Genomic DNA, 14,909 nt, shown 5'->3' with positions numbered 1-14,909 from the left:
GTCATGGTCCTCATGGGAACATGCATTAAGTTGGTTAATCGATTCGCACGTCTTAAAAACAAATAAAAAGCTAATGTTTTAAATCTTTTGATTTTAATACATCAAAAGAAATGAGTAAACTTTGACTCATTTAATTAAATATCTTCTTAATGTAATATTGTAACTACATTGTTTTTTGAAAATCAGCTTTACAAGACCTTAAGGGCATGTTCGGCAAAATATAGCTGTGAAGGTAGCTGTAGCTGTGGAGATAGCTGTTAGCTGTCAACAAGCTGTTAGCTGTGAAAAAAGATAATTTAGGTATGATTGTTCGGTAAAGTAGTGGTTGACTAGCTGTTACATTTAAGAATCAATATTTTATTTTTAAAACTATACATTAAATTTTCAAAAGCTACTTCAAAAGCTACCTCTAACTTCAAAAGCTAATAATCCTAGCTTTTAATAAAAGCTACCTCCACCACTAAAAGCTACTGGAACCATTACTTTACCAAACACTCACATTTTTTATTGAGTAGTGGTTTGACTTGGTCAAACCACTAAAAGCTACTCAAAAGCTAGCGCTGAACACGCCCTAAATATAGTGCACGCATTTGATCATCAATATATTTTAATACAACAATTGTATGTGTAGCCTTTTACGCTACAAATACAAATCAAATACCGCATGACAATAAGCACATGGAAATATTCCCTCGTATCTAGTTAATTAGTGTATCATTTTGAGTAATAACACCAAGAGTCATTATGCAACCTTTATTTTGTTGGATTATGTGTGCCTGTTAGTATGCAGTGTTGTTAACGACATATTATCCGGAAAGCATGCATCAACTACTACAATAAAATTAAAAAAAAAAAGTGATAGATTAGTAACAACCTCTAATAAAACCTTACTTCTAATTATTCATCATACAATTATTCTGTTAATAAAATTATATATTTATCTCAAGCCGTGTTGTAATACTATCAAAATATCAAATTACTTAAAATTAAGATTGTATATTAATTAATTTAGTAATAAACTAATATCGTTTACGTAAGTCTCATATCGTAGTGATAACTGATAAGTGATGAACTAATGACCCAAAAATTACTTAAAATTAAGATCATATATCAATAAATTTAGTAATAAATTGATCTCGTAAATGTAAGTCTCATATTGCAGTGATAAGTAATGATCCAAGATAATTGATTATATAATTATTATATCTTGTGCAATCATATATACAGAGTAGCATATGAAATAAGATAATTAATAAAGTCAACTAAAATGAGAAGATAGATGGAGTTGAGTACCATTAAACACTATATCTAAATTATTTCCTCAAAATATTGGACTTGACCCAAGAATAATATCAACACAATTTTACGGGTCATTTACAGCCAACGACTAACAACTGATTTTACCGAACACATTTAGATACAACCAATGATCAACCGTCCGTACAAACAACAATGTTAACAACTAGTCAAACAAGCCAAATTAAATCGCCAGCAACCAATTAACCAATTGTCAAATAAGATCTTAATATAGTGGCCCTAATATTAGTAGTCTAAAATAAATTAACGTGAATCATGATAGTGACGGATAACTTAAGTGATTAGAGCTTTCTTGATTTTAGTAGATCCTATGATTGATTCTCATTTCCGTCCTTGTGGCTTTTTAAAAAAAAAAAAAACTTGAATCGGGTGGCAATATTGTAGAAGTGTAGAGACAGATCCACATCAAATACTGTACTGTACACAAACTAACTGGATCTCAGTCCAATAACGCCAGCTTTTGTCCTTTGACCACATTAATTTTATTTTCTGCACTTTTAGGAAGTTTCAATGAAATGTAAGTCTTACAGTTTCCGTAATTTCTTCTTTATTTAATTGCATTTCCTTGAACATTTATGATTTTCTTATTCAATTGTTGTTTTCATATAAGTTCAATTATTATTAAAATGATTTGAGATTAGAAGTTGTTTGAGTTTGTAATTTTGAGAATTTTATGAGGTAATAAAATTACAGAATTCTACAGCCTGAAATTAATATTTTGAAGAAATTGTTAAGAAATCATTCATACAATTGAAATCAAGCATTACCCATTTTTTCTTTTTTAAAATGGGATATTGAATTGCTTAATATAGCTGATTACGTAAATTTATAATTTGATGATCTAGGTATACATCAATTACTGATTCACTATGTATTGACTATTGAGTTGTAGGGTAATCTAGTAATGGGACAAGATTAAGTTAATTGGGCGTTTTTCAATGATTACTTGGTATTGTATGAACAATTGTTGAGATTATAGCAATGGAGATGTGTTAGAGCAGTTTGTTGTTATTTCCTGCATAAATTCATCCATCATTTACGCGGTCATCTGCTAAATTCAGTTTTAGCCTGTTACCATTATTGTGCTTGAATGCTTGATGTAATTATCGAAGGTAAAGGTATAGGATTTTAGACTAATACAAGTAATAATAATGTATATAGCTGTCAAGTTTGGTTGTGAAAGAATGTTTTTGAGCAATGTACTATGTGTAACAAAGATGAGCTTGTTAGGAGCTACTAAGCTGTCTGATATGGACCACATGGTGACTGTTTTGGTGCAGAAACGCGAATCAGGAAGTTGTTCCTATGTCTAATAGGATGAAAATAGTTAGAACATGTTGATATAGAAGAAAATTGTAAACAGCTTAGCAAGTGTCTTTGATGTTGAGAGTTCTAATAGTTAATTTGCTGGTTGTGCCTCAGAATTAAAATAACTAAAATCTTCGATCTAACAGAAAGTAGTAATTGTTATTTTTGGGCATTTAGTAAATTTTACTAAAAACCAATCACTACATGAGAATTTCAATTATAGCATCTCTCTCAATTCATTAGAAGTGGAGATACCTACAATTGACAGCCTACAGGGCACCTTATCTTCTTGAATGATAGTTTAGGAGGTTTGCATTTGTTACTAAACTTCTCTCATTTCTGTAAAGCCAAATCGTAATATTGCTTCAGAAGAAACATGCTGTAAAATTGCTGCTTCCTGCCCTTCTTGATGATATTGACAGCTAGTGATACTTCACGATCTAAGTCAGTAGCTGTTCTTATACAGGTACGCAAGAGTTACATTATTTGCTTGTTTCTGATACTAGACACTTTGACATGACTATGGAGGGCCCTTGAAATTTCGAGATGAAAATGCAACATCTTCATAGAATCTTTGAGTATGACACTTGGACATGTTTCAGTGCTCTACATTTTGGTAGCTGAGTTTGAGTAACAAAATGTAGCTGGAAGATAAGTAAGCTCTCTACTCATGTTATTTACCATAATTGTTTTTGAAGTTTTATCTTGTGATTTCTATTCCTGAAAGAATGATGTTGTTGGGTTGTAAACTTTGTGGAAACATAAGTAAACGCTTATTGATCTATTGACATGTTTGCTTCCCTGCGATTGCAAACTTGAAATAGGTAGCTTGCCAGGGGTAGGGGATACACGCACATGGGAATTCCATGTGCAAAGGTGTCATATGTATAATACGAGGAATTATTTTAGTCTGATACTGTGCTTGTTTCTGACCAATTCTCTGGTCATAAGAAGTCTATGTCAATTAGGCTCTTTTAATCCTATTAGACCTTCTTAGACTTGAATATGCCAGTACTACAATTGCAGTTTTGTGCAAGATGAATGTGCAACTTATGCTCTGGTGTATTGATTTGATAGTGTTCAATACACAACAAGACCATAATACCGAAAGGAACAATGATTATAGGGTGCTTACCCTACTTGTGCCTTTGTGCTGTGAATTTTTTTTTTTCATCTGCTAATATGAGCAATGAAAGAATCCATTTCCAATTGAGAACTTCCATCATCTGCTACTGAGGCTCGAACAGCTCTGCCTAGTTCTGCAGCCCTTTCCCTCATCTCTTTTCCTTCTTCCGATTTCATCAATTTTCTTACTGTGTTCTCAACTACAGTTGATGTTACTAGCTCAGCTCTGTGCTCCCAAGCCCTGATTAACAAACCAATCCGTAGGACTTCTGTTATCAAAATGCTGTTTCTGGGTTGGTCAGAATGCATTGGCCATGCTGCAATTGGCACTCCCATGGTTATGCTCTCCAAGCATGAGTTCCACCCACAGTGAGGAACCCACCTGTTGCTGGATGGGCTAGGATCTCAAGCTGAGGTGCCCAGCCTCTCACAATAATTCCCCTATTTATCACTGTTTTTTCATATCCTTCTGGCAGCTGAAGTGTTTTTGCCTCATCTTCTTCAAATAAATCGCCTTTATCAGCATCTCTAAGGACCCATATAAACTTTTGCCCACTTCTTTCCAATCCTGTTGCCAACTCTTTGACCTGCTCATCAGCCATAGATGTTAATGTTCCAAAAGAAACATATACCACAGATTCTATCTCCTGCTTGTCTAGCCACTCAAGGCATCCAGGCCTACAAGTGTTCGTTTTTTCTTTTGCTTCCACCGGATTGAAAGGTCCAATAGAAAACAGTTTCTTGTTAACATTCGTTGATAGTTTTGACAATAGTTCCATGTATCTACCTTCTATCAATCTGCATGTATTAAAAAGTCTTCCAGATTCAAATTCCAAAAGCTTGTGTTGATTTATTATAAATTTCTCAAACTCTGGTGTGAAGCTCCCTTCTCTAGAAGGGATGTATCTTGGAACATCAGAATCTAATTCAAAAGGTTTTTCTATAATGGACTCCCATTTATTAAAGAAGATGGTAAAAGCAGATACTGATAGAAAAGTATAAGATTCGGCATTTGGGATCAATTTAACATCTTGCACTACGGAGGCCATCAGGTTATCATGAATGATAATTATTCTCCTAAACTTAGATGAAAGTTCTTGTAAAAGTTGAAACACAGGTTGACGGAGATGTGAACAAGCATCAGAAAGTGGTTGGAGATGCTTTGGAAATTTGATTCAGGCATTGTTTTTAGGGGAAAATGAGCTGAGGGTAGGAAGTTGGAAGTCATGGAAATAGATGTTACCTGAACTTTCCAAGTCCCAACCATGGACACGGAGCTTCACTTGGCTATTGTGCACAGTTGATCCAGCAAAGTGAACCGGTATGCCATAGGAGGCTATAAGACGGGAGAGGTGGAGGAGCTGATTGATATGGCCATGAGCTGGGAAGGGAACCATCACCACAACTATTTGAGGTTGTTTAAGGCCAGTTTGACAGCCTTTTTGTCTTTCCATTGCATAAATTTTAGGATGTCTTTAGATGGATCTTGATAGCCATTAAAACCTTAAAGATATAAGGGGGAAAAAAATCCTTTGTTTAAATATATGTTTGTTTATATATTTTGGGGACAGGACCTTGTATGGCTTATCTAAAAATGCTTGTTCCACTAGTCTATTGGGATGAAAACAAGGTAAAGTTTCTCTCCTTAAAATGTGGTATCTGGTATGTGATATATTGTGTCTGCATGTGTATGTGTTTGTGTGTAGATTTTTTTTTTCTTCCATTTATTTATTTATTATTTTGTTTTTACATTATTTTATTTTTTAAAGGTACTAAATTTATATGAGAAAAAGTCTGGTTTCTAGTGTATATATAAGTATCATAAGATACTTATTCTATTTTGGAATCTTTGGGATTTCTTGTGGAAGCTGACCCTTTTTGTGTAGGGTTGTTCTGTATTTATCTTGTTTTTGACAAATTGTGGGTAAGATGAGGACTGGAGATACAAATATTGTGGTCCAATGCCTTAACAAGGAGATTTTTTTTTTCCCCTGATATCTAAATTACAAAGTAGTTATAGTCCATGACAACTTTTAGGCTATGAAGATAATGGAGATACAAGGAGACCATTATATTGACTATTGAGCAGGAGTATAACAAATAGATTGGGTAGTCCTGGAATAATATAGTGAAATACACTTGTTAGCTCTGTAGAAAGGAAAGCCAAACTTTCTGACTTGTGAAGGATGAATTTTTAATGCTTTCGATGTGGATTGTGTTTTGTTTCCGTTGTGATTGATTTGACCAGTCAAATGTAACTTAAAATGACAGAAGTATGGTAGCTTGGAACCAAGTTAACAAGTATTTACATACATAAACAGAACTTTATATGAAAGTGCTACATAAAATTGCTTTTCATCATATAAAATTATGGTAGGGATCATCATTGTCTCTAGGCTTTCTCTAGTATCTATGTTAGCACAGGCAATCTTAATCACCAGAACTAGCAAGGGGGTTTATACTAGGAAAGTGACCAAAATAAAAATTTAGGGTTGTGATCTATATCATCCCAAGGGAGACTCAGAAGGTTGTTGCAGGTTGCCTTGTTAATTGTAATAGCAGAAAGGCTCAGAGGCCTGATTATTGGTCAATTCTTAGTACTCACATCTCCATGAATTTCAAGATTGGTATCATACCTGAGACTAATGATATCATGTTTTTTGTATCATACAAACTTATACATCAGTAACTCTAGATCCTAGCTAGGCAAAGTTCATTTATTATTTTAGTACATTTCACTGATTGATTTGTTTGCGATCATATCTTCAATTATGTTTCCAGCTATCCAAGATTTTCTTAGGATGTATCCTCTTTTTTACACCATTATCTGGTTATGTGAGCGATGAAAGAATCCATTTCTAGGCGAGAAGATCCACCTGTAGCATTTGATCCTCGAACAATGCCTCCGAGCTCTGCAGCTTGTTTCCTCATCTCCTCACCTTCCTTTGATATCATTAATTTTCTCACTGCATTTTCTATTGTAGTTGATGTTACAAGCTCATTTCTTTGTGCCCAATCTCTGACTTCTATACCAAATTTTTGTACTTGTGTTACCAAAATTGTGTTCCTTGGTTGATCAGAATGCATTGGCCATGCTGCAATCGGCACTCCCATGCTGATGCTCTCCATGCATGAGTTCCAGCCGCAGTGACTCATGAATCCTCCCGTTGATGGGTGCGCTAGAACTTCAAGCTGAGGTGCCCAGTCTCTCACCACCATTCCCCTGTCCTGTATTCTGCTTTCATAACCTTCTGGTAGTTGAGGCCTTTTCACATCACCTTCTGCAGAAAGTTCTACTTCATCAGCACTTCTAACAACCCATAAAAACTTTTGCCTACTTCTTTCCAACCCAACTGCCAACTCAATAATCTGCTCCTTTGTCATTGATGTTGATGTTCCGAAAGAGATGTATATTACAGAATCCTTCTCTTGTTTGTCTAGCCACTCGAGACATTGATGTCGGTTGTAAGTGTATCTACCCTTTACTTCCACTGGATTTAAAGGTCCGATCGCAAAAAGCTTCTTGTTAGCGTTTGTGGGTAGCTTTTCCAGTAAGTCCATATATCTACCTTCTATTGGTCTGCATGTGTTGTAGATTCTTCCACTCTCGAAGTTTAATACTTTGTATTGCTTTGCTGCATAGTCTGCAAACTCTGGTGTAAAGCAGCCTTCACTTGAGGGAATGTTATTTGGGATATCAGAATCTAGCTGAAATGGTTTGTTAGTTATCGACTCCCAAATGTAGAAAAAGATAGCGAAGGCAGAGACACTATGGAGGGCATATGACTCAGCATTTGGGATTAATTTCACATCTTGAACAACTGTAGCAATTAAAGTATCATGAATAATGATGATCCTCCTAAACTTAGTTGAGAGCTCTTGTAGAAGTTGGAATACAGGTTGACGGAGATGAAAGGAAGCATCAAAAAGTGGTTGGAGATGCCCAGGGAATGTGGTGTGGGGATCAAATTTGGGAGTAACTGAGGTTAAAGGAGGGAGCTGCAAGTCATGAAACTGAATTTTACTTGTATTTTCGGGATCCCAACCGTGGAGGCGCAGTTTAGCTTGGTGATTGTGTGTTGTGGATCCAACAAAATGAACTGGTATACCATATGAGGCTATGAGGTTGGATAGATGGAGAGTTTCATTGAGATGGCCTTGCATTGGGAATGGTACCATGACTGCTGCAACTGAAGAATCTTTGAGGTGTTTTGGTTGATCATTTTGATTGTAAATTTGGTGTGCCATTTTGATAAATTCTTAGGCTGGAAGATTTAGCTATATGAATATGAACAGCCTCCAGCAGTCCAGCCCTTCACATTATATAAACTTACCTAGACAAGCGGCGTATGCACAACTTGTGTAGTACGGAGTACATGCTTTTGGGTGAAATACAATTTTGTTTATTGCAATCTAGAGTTGATAATTTTGCATTGTTAGTTTCGTATTGCTTTTTTTTTGCTTCTAATTGGGAGCAACTTTTTTTGCTCTTTTTTGCAAATGCTCATCACTTGCCTATTTTGGGGATGGGTGTACGGTGTACCTACCTACCTATAACTTTTTAGATGGAATGTGAAGACTGGATTTCATTTTATCTATTGTGGCATAAATAATTAGGCTTTTGTGTGTGAGGTTTAGCACTATTAGGCTTATGATTAGATTAAATTATCTTATAGTGGCACATAAAGCTAGATTAGTGCTTCCGTGTTCTCTTTAGTCATTGACTAAATAGCAAGATATATGATAGTCCTAATCATGATTGAATGTGTACTGCTTTCGTGTTCTCTTGCAGGTCCTGTATCTTGTATTGTATAATGCTCAATTATTTGTCACTTAGAATATAATAAATGATAGTCCTAATCATGATTGAATGTATAGTTACCTTAATTATTGATTATTATTTCACCAAAGTGACTACCCATGAGCAAAGCTGCAAAATACTTATCTAATGCTCAAGTGGTATACAAGTTGGTAAATATTTTCCTTTTTGTTTACAGATTCAAGTCTTGGTTCAAAGAACTAGGTTTTCTTAGAAATGACCATTGGATTATTGTAATTTTTAAAATCAGGTTAGGAAGCCTTGACTAGTTCCTAGAGGAGGAGCAACCGATCTCATTGCTTTGGATGATATACACAACATCCATGTTATGAACTTTAATAAGACCATAAAAGAGAGACAAAACATTCGACTCTGTAGTTATTTTTCAAGATCCGTTACTGAACATAAAGGATCCCTTATTCCCTACAAACCATATGAAGTCGGTGCATCACTACCTTCTATCTTCCCAAAAACTATGAACCATCTCGAAACCATTTTGATATGATTGAAGAATTAGAAAAACTGTCATTTAATGATCATCTCGAACCCATTTTAGTGATCAGCAGTGACATTGAGGATTGTAACATCTTGTAATAAGGTCTTATACCTATTTCAATTTATTGTTGGTTAATTTTAACACTACAAAAGTTATACTCAATCAAGGAATATGCTTAGTTTTATGTTGCATTGTTGCTTGCTTATTGAATATGCATGACAAAAAAAAAAAAAAAAATTGCATCCGCTGCACTGATATGATATACTTATATTTGTTAGCTACATATAGTTGTTATATGACTTGTATTGTTTGCTGCCACATTAGTTAAGCTGCAATTTGAACAGTAGTTGCTCTCAAGTAATTGATTCCAACTGCTGTTCTCTTGTGCAGTATTCTATGAATCAGACTGCCCCAACGTCCCGTGCTTCTATTTTACTGATGCAGAGTCTGAAAACCAGATCAGCTTGATGCAGGGCAAAGCAGTATCTGCGAGTAGATATGTCAAATTGTTGATTAAATGCTTGTGTAGAACCGATACTATCTGCTGAGACAATAGCCTAGCAAGCTGTGATTTTGTGAACAGAAGTTGTGATTCTATTGCCTAGATGTAACAAGGTATGTCACAAATCTCACAATATATCGTTTTGTTGTCCCTCTCAACTCTTCCAATTTCCAAGGAGGGTGGATTGATTGTTTGAGAATCGAGAATGATACTTGAATAATGAATGTTGCCTTCTTTACTCTTTGTATTGAAAATCTGAACTATAGAAACATAAAATAAGAATTGATTTATGGAAACCAGAGTAGCCAAGTGATTTGTATATGAATGATTTACAATTTTTATTTTGATTGAAAACCTGATGTGATGGTAGTTATCAAGTTAATGGGTTATTTGTGTAATTATTCTAATAAAACATAGGTAGATACTCCGTATAATCATGTTTCACACTCCAACTTTATCAGTATAAAACAATTAACTCAAATGTTGATAAGATTACAACAAACAATCAAAGTAAACAAAGTACAATGGGGAAAAAAAAATGATACATGTAAAACCCTCAATTTAAGAGGCCTTGAATATTCAGACCAGAATGTTGTTCCAATAGGTTGAAAAACTGTGGTCCTAAAATCTGTATGAAAGATAATTGCAAAAAAAAAAAAAAAAAAAAAATCAATACATGATGGTTATAGTGTATACTCTTGAAGTAAATTCATTAATTTGTAATTCTCCTCCCTTCTCCTTGTTGTTGGTTATATTTAGGAAGAAAAGAAGCTATTATGTAAAAAAATTTAAATGTATCTGGAGAAAATCAAAGACTATACAAAGATCAGACCTTTTTCAGTGGCTTTGATTTGGAGTAAAAGTAACGCCTTCAAGCTTGAATGTGGGAATGTGTTGTATGAGAGAGTAGTCTTCTCCGTTTGGTGCACATCTTTTTGATAAGTTTGGGCATCCCGAAATTTTGAGATATTGTAGAGAATTGAGAAGGCAAAATGATTTGGGCAAACCCAACACATTTGGACAATCTACTATTTTAATTTCTTGAAGAGATGTAAAACAATGAAACCAATCAGGAAGCTCTACCATACCTTGACAATTTACAATCCAGAGATATTGAAGAGAAGCTGCCAGCACATTGTATGCCATTTGGTGCACATTGTTGGAGGCTTTGAAGGTCTTGAAGGGTCTCTCCCTCGTTCATATCTAACTTTTCACAATTTACTATTTCTAACATTTGAAGGCCAACAAGGTACTTCATATTGTTTGGAAGACTTGTCAAATTTGGACAACCCTTGATGCTCAAGCATCTAAGGGAGGTGAGCTGCCCGATAATATCATTGTCCCACAACGACATCAGGCTCTTACATGAATGAATAGAAAAGTATTGGAGGGAACTTAATTTATTGAGTTTGGTGTCAACTAAGCTCTCTTGGCATGTTGTCATTGTGAAATTCTTTAAGCTTTGCAATTGATGTATGCCCCTTGGTAGCTCTTTTAATTGCTCACATCCATTGATGTAAAAACTTTCCAAATTCAATAAATTGCATATTGTATTTGGAAGTGATATAATGATTGGATTATATGACAACTCAAAATATCTCAAATGCTTCAGATTCCCGATCAACTTCGGCAACTCTTCAAACCAAAGACCTCCAAGATGCGTAAGCAGCTGAGATTTGATATAATATCCTCTAGAAAGGACATACTTACATGCTGTTTCATTTCATAACCAAATTGAAATGTTCGGGCTTTCTTTGCTCTGAGAAGCTCTTTTGGAAATTGTTCCTCTTTTAAACTCTCAGTTTCCTCATAGCCCATACGATATGCCTAGCAAAGTCTAAATCCTTCATATTATCCAAAGTTACAACAGCTAACTCTTCGGCCATAATGTTTACTGCTAGATCATGCATTTTACTCTCGCAACATAAACCCACCAAATGTAGACCTGATTCTTCAACTAAGAACTTTGATGTCAGTTCCCTTAAGTAGGAGTATCCCAAGCCATTAAAATCCTTCTTTCTCTTATCTAATGGCAACAATCCAAGTGCGCTCCACAAATATGGTACATCAAGGGAATCCAAATAAGCATCCTTCACGTACAATGACAAGTAAACAAAACATTGTTTTAAGCGAGGTAGTAGTTTATCATAACTTAATTTTAATAGTGGTAACACATTAAGTCGCTTCAATTCGGCAAAACTTTCCATATCATTAATTCGTTGCCATTCTTGTTCGTTCCTCACACTTCTTAATAAACTCGCCAAAGTCTTCACAACAAGTGGAATGCCATGACATTTTTTAACAATAGACCTGCCAATCTCACAAAGTTTCGAATACTTGTTGTTTGGGTCCAATTTAGCTAATTGGGCCTAGTCATTAAATGATCCAATGTTCCAAAGTCAAGGCCCAAGCCTCCATTAAGCCAAGTCAGCATGAGGTCAAGTGGTCCAAATTGTTATGGTCAGCCCATGACTATTTCCGGTCCAATTATCCTCCTCCCTTTGTCATGCCAAGGTATAAAAGCCTTCAATGGCCTCATTTATCATTCATTCATATTAAAGCCTCAAGCATTAACTTTCTTTAGGGCTGGCAAAAACTGACCCGATCCAAAAACCCGACCCGAACCCGACCCGAAAAAGTGGGTTAGGGTTGAGTTTTTCGACCCGAAAACTTAAATGGGTCGACACGAACCCGAACCCAAAATTAAATGGGTTAGGTTAAGGTTGAAAATCTCAACCCGAAAACGACCCACTTAACCCGAAATAAATTTCAGGTCAAAATCAGGTCGGGTCAACCCGAACCCGACCTGATAAACTCGAACATTATACGGTATAAAAAAAAATAAAAATAAAAATAAAAATAAAAAAAAAAAAAAACCCTGATGGATTAAAATTCAGCCCAAGCCCAAATATGTAACTAGTATCTAAAACCCTAAAATCCTTAATGCCTCCTCCTCACACAATCAACCGTTTAGGCTCTCTCCTCCTCCTCCTCTCTCTCTTCAACTCTAAACTCTTGAAAGTTGAAACCTCCAATCCAAATAAATTATTCTCGGTTTTTCCCATCCTTAGATCTTCCTCTCCTTCATAATTTAAGTGTTTAAAGATTCACCACTTCAACCTTCAAGGTAATTGCTATTTTGAATTTTGCTTTTATACGATTTTTTGGTTGTTTAGATACGAATCTTGCATGTCTGTTGTTGTTGTTTTTCTTTGCTATTCAAAGCCTAATTTTAATGTTGTTTGTTGTTTTAGTTGTTATTCAAACCATAATTTAATTATATGGTATTGTATTTTTTATTTTAATTGATGTTTGTGTTTGTTATATTATTGTATTGTTGGGATTGAGTACTTTATTATTGATATTTGCTTAAATTGTTTTTATCAGATTTGGATCCTTACACGCCACAAACATAGCCTCTGCTTCAGCTTTCTTCAAGTCTCTGCTTCAACTTGCTTCAGCTTGCTTCAACATTGTACATTATTTGAGAACTATGTTGTATAAAGTTTGTAAAAAAAAAAATCAAAAACATTGATTGATTTTGAATGCTGATTTGTTATTTATTTAGTATACTATATTTTTGTATCTAATCTTTAATTAGACTTGCTAAATAACTTAATTTAAAAATCAGGTTATATTCGGGTTGAACCAAACCCGGCTACTATCAGGTCATTTTCAGGTCAAAATGACCTGATTTAAACCCAAATAAAAAAATCAAGTCAATTCAGGTTACTTTCGGGTTGACCCGAACCCGAAAATACCAGGTTCAGGTTGGGGTTCTCAACCCGAAAACTTAAATGGATCAGGTTCGGGTTGAGGGGTAGCTGACCCGAAATCAGTTGACCCGAACACGAACCCAACCCGACCTGATCCATTTGCCAGCCCTAACTTTCTTGCATAGCTTTCTCTCTCTAAACACTGTTTGACTTCGGCATCGGAGGGGTATTCCTCGGATCCACCCCCGAGGCCAGTTTACGTGTGTTTGTTGTGCAGGAAACCTTCGGCCCAACATCATTTGGACCGGATTAGTCCTCATCCACCTAATTGGAACTTCGACAAGGTCCCATTGTTTTTACCCGAAACAATTTGGCGCCGTTTGTGGGGAAGACTTTTAAAAAATCTTTAAGCCAACCAAAATCATCTTGCAAAAATCTTGGTAGCAATAGCTAAGAACCGCAAGAACAAGAGACTTAGTCAAGGAGCGGGCGAAAGGCCTAAGACTCCTACACCATCACCTTCGCGGGACCGGAACTCTTCTAAGGGTGCCAGTTCGGGGGGAGGATCATACCGGGAGGATTCCCTTTCTCCCATAATTCGCCAATCTCATCATAGACCGAGTCCCCCTCGGTCTAACAGAAGCCAGTCCGATCATAGGACTCAATCAGTGCCCCAAAGCCAACCTTTGACCATCCGCTCTCACTCTCACACTCAGCCGAGGACCACTTTAACGGGGCCCAGCTCGGAAGAAGTGGCAAGAGCGTTGGCGTTGCTCATAGAAGTAATGAGGGCACAAAATATGCCTCCACCTCGTGACCGAACTCCTCCGCATACCAGGCATCAGCGGAGGAAGCTCGACCAAGAGGGGAGAAACCTCCCTCCTTCAGGGAGCTGGAAGAGTGGGAAGAGGACACCTGGAGGACCGAAAGAGAGAGGAAAAAGAACCCTCACTTCTTCAAAGGATCTTCTACCTCTCGGCCAGAAACTCTCAAAAGCAGCAGCTCTGCCTCTCGGCCAGAAACTGTTCACCGAGGGCGACCAGAGACTGTTCGCCGCAGCGCCCTCGACAGACTCGGCGGCAGGGAGCCGAGTGTGCATAGTCGCCTCTCATTCCCTGCAGCCGAGGCCCGAACTTCCCAGCTAGGGACGAAAACCACTCCTACCTCTCTAAGAGGGCAGAGCGCGGTCCCTTCGGCCAGGAATAAGGGCAAGGCCGTGATGCTTCCTACCAGTTCTCCATTCGAGCAATGGATTCTGGAAGAGCACGTGCCGACGGTTAAAATTCCGTCGCACATTACATACGATGGAACTTCGGATCTGAAGGACCATATTGCTTCTTACGAGGGGCACATGCATCTTTGCCCCAGGTCCGAAGCGACCTGGTGCAAGTATTTTCCCACCACTCTCAAGGGGGTCGCGCAAGCGTGGATTACCAACAGCTAGCACGTTCTTTAGCTCATTCCACATTGCAAAGTCTTCTACCCTAATATCATCCAACACAAGCAAGAACTTCTTCCCACTTAACAAACAATGGAGTTTATTTATTAATTGATCATCCAACTGTTGATTGGATGTGTTGTTACCACTCCCGACTCCACCGTTATGCAGAATGTCCTCTATGATCT

General features: G+C 36.7%; 1 protein-coding gene, 1 long non-coding RNA gene and 1 pseudogene across 3 annotated transcripts; 1 reads left to right on the top strand and 2 right to left on the bottom strand.

Annotated features, from left to right (window-relative positions):
* The first annotated feature begins 1,735 nt into the window (after positions 1–1,735).
* Positions 1,736–13,152, top strand: LOC110691533. 2 transcript variants are annotated; one of them, XR_002505317.1, is made up of 5 exons: positions 1,736–1,834; positions 3,092–3,280; positions 9,456–9,680; positions 10,327–12,694; positions 12,955–13,152. It is a non-coding gene; the product is annotated as an uncharacterized LOC110691533 (long non-coding RNA). The 2 variants fall into 2 exon arrangements; XR_002505316.1 differs by having other exon boundaries at positions 9,456–12,694.
* On the bottom strand, positions 3,384–5,969 carry LOC110691531 (annotated as a pseudogene).
* Positions 6,307–8,356, bottom strand: LOC110691530 (zeatin O-glucosyltransferase-like). The gene has a single exon (XM_021868468.1). It carries the CDS (start codon positions 7,996–7,998, stop codon positions 6,574–6,576), a length of 1,425 nt encoding a protein of 474 aa, XP_021724160.1. The 5' UTR covers positions 7,999–8,356; the 3' UTR covers positions 6,307–6,573.
* Positions 13,153–14,909: the final 1,757 nt, after the last annotated feature.

Source organism: Chenopodium quinoa, unplaced genomic scaffold (genome assembly GCF_001683475.1).
Source record: "Chenopodium quinoa cultivar QQ74 unplaced genomic scaffold, ASM168347v1, whole genome shotgun sequence".
Taxonomy (NCBI): domain Eukaryota; kingdom Viridiplantae; phylum Streptophyta; class Magnoliopsida; order Caryophyllales; family Amaranthaceae; genus Chenopodium; species Chenopodium quinoa.
This window is presented reverse-complemented; position numbering and strand designations above follow the sequence as displayed.

Bases quoted from the DNA above. Each gene is read 5' to 3' on its own strand.
- LOC110691530 (XM_021868468.1), bottom strand. From the start codon at position 7,998: ATGGCACACCAAATTTACAATCAAAATGATCAACCAAAACACCTCAAA.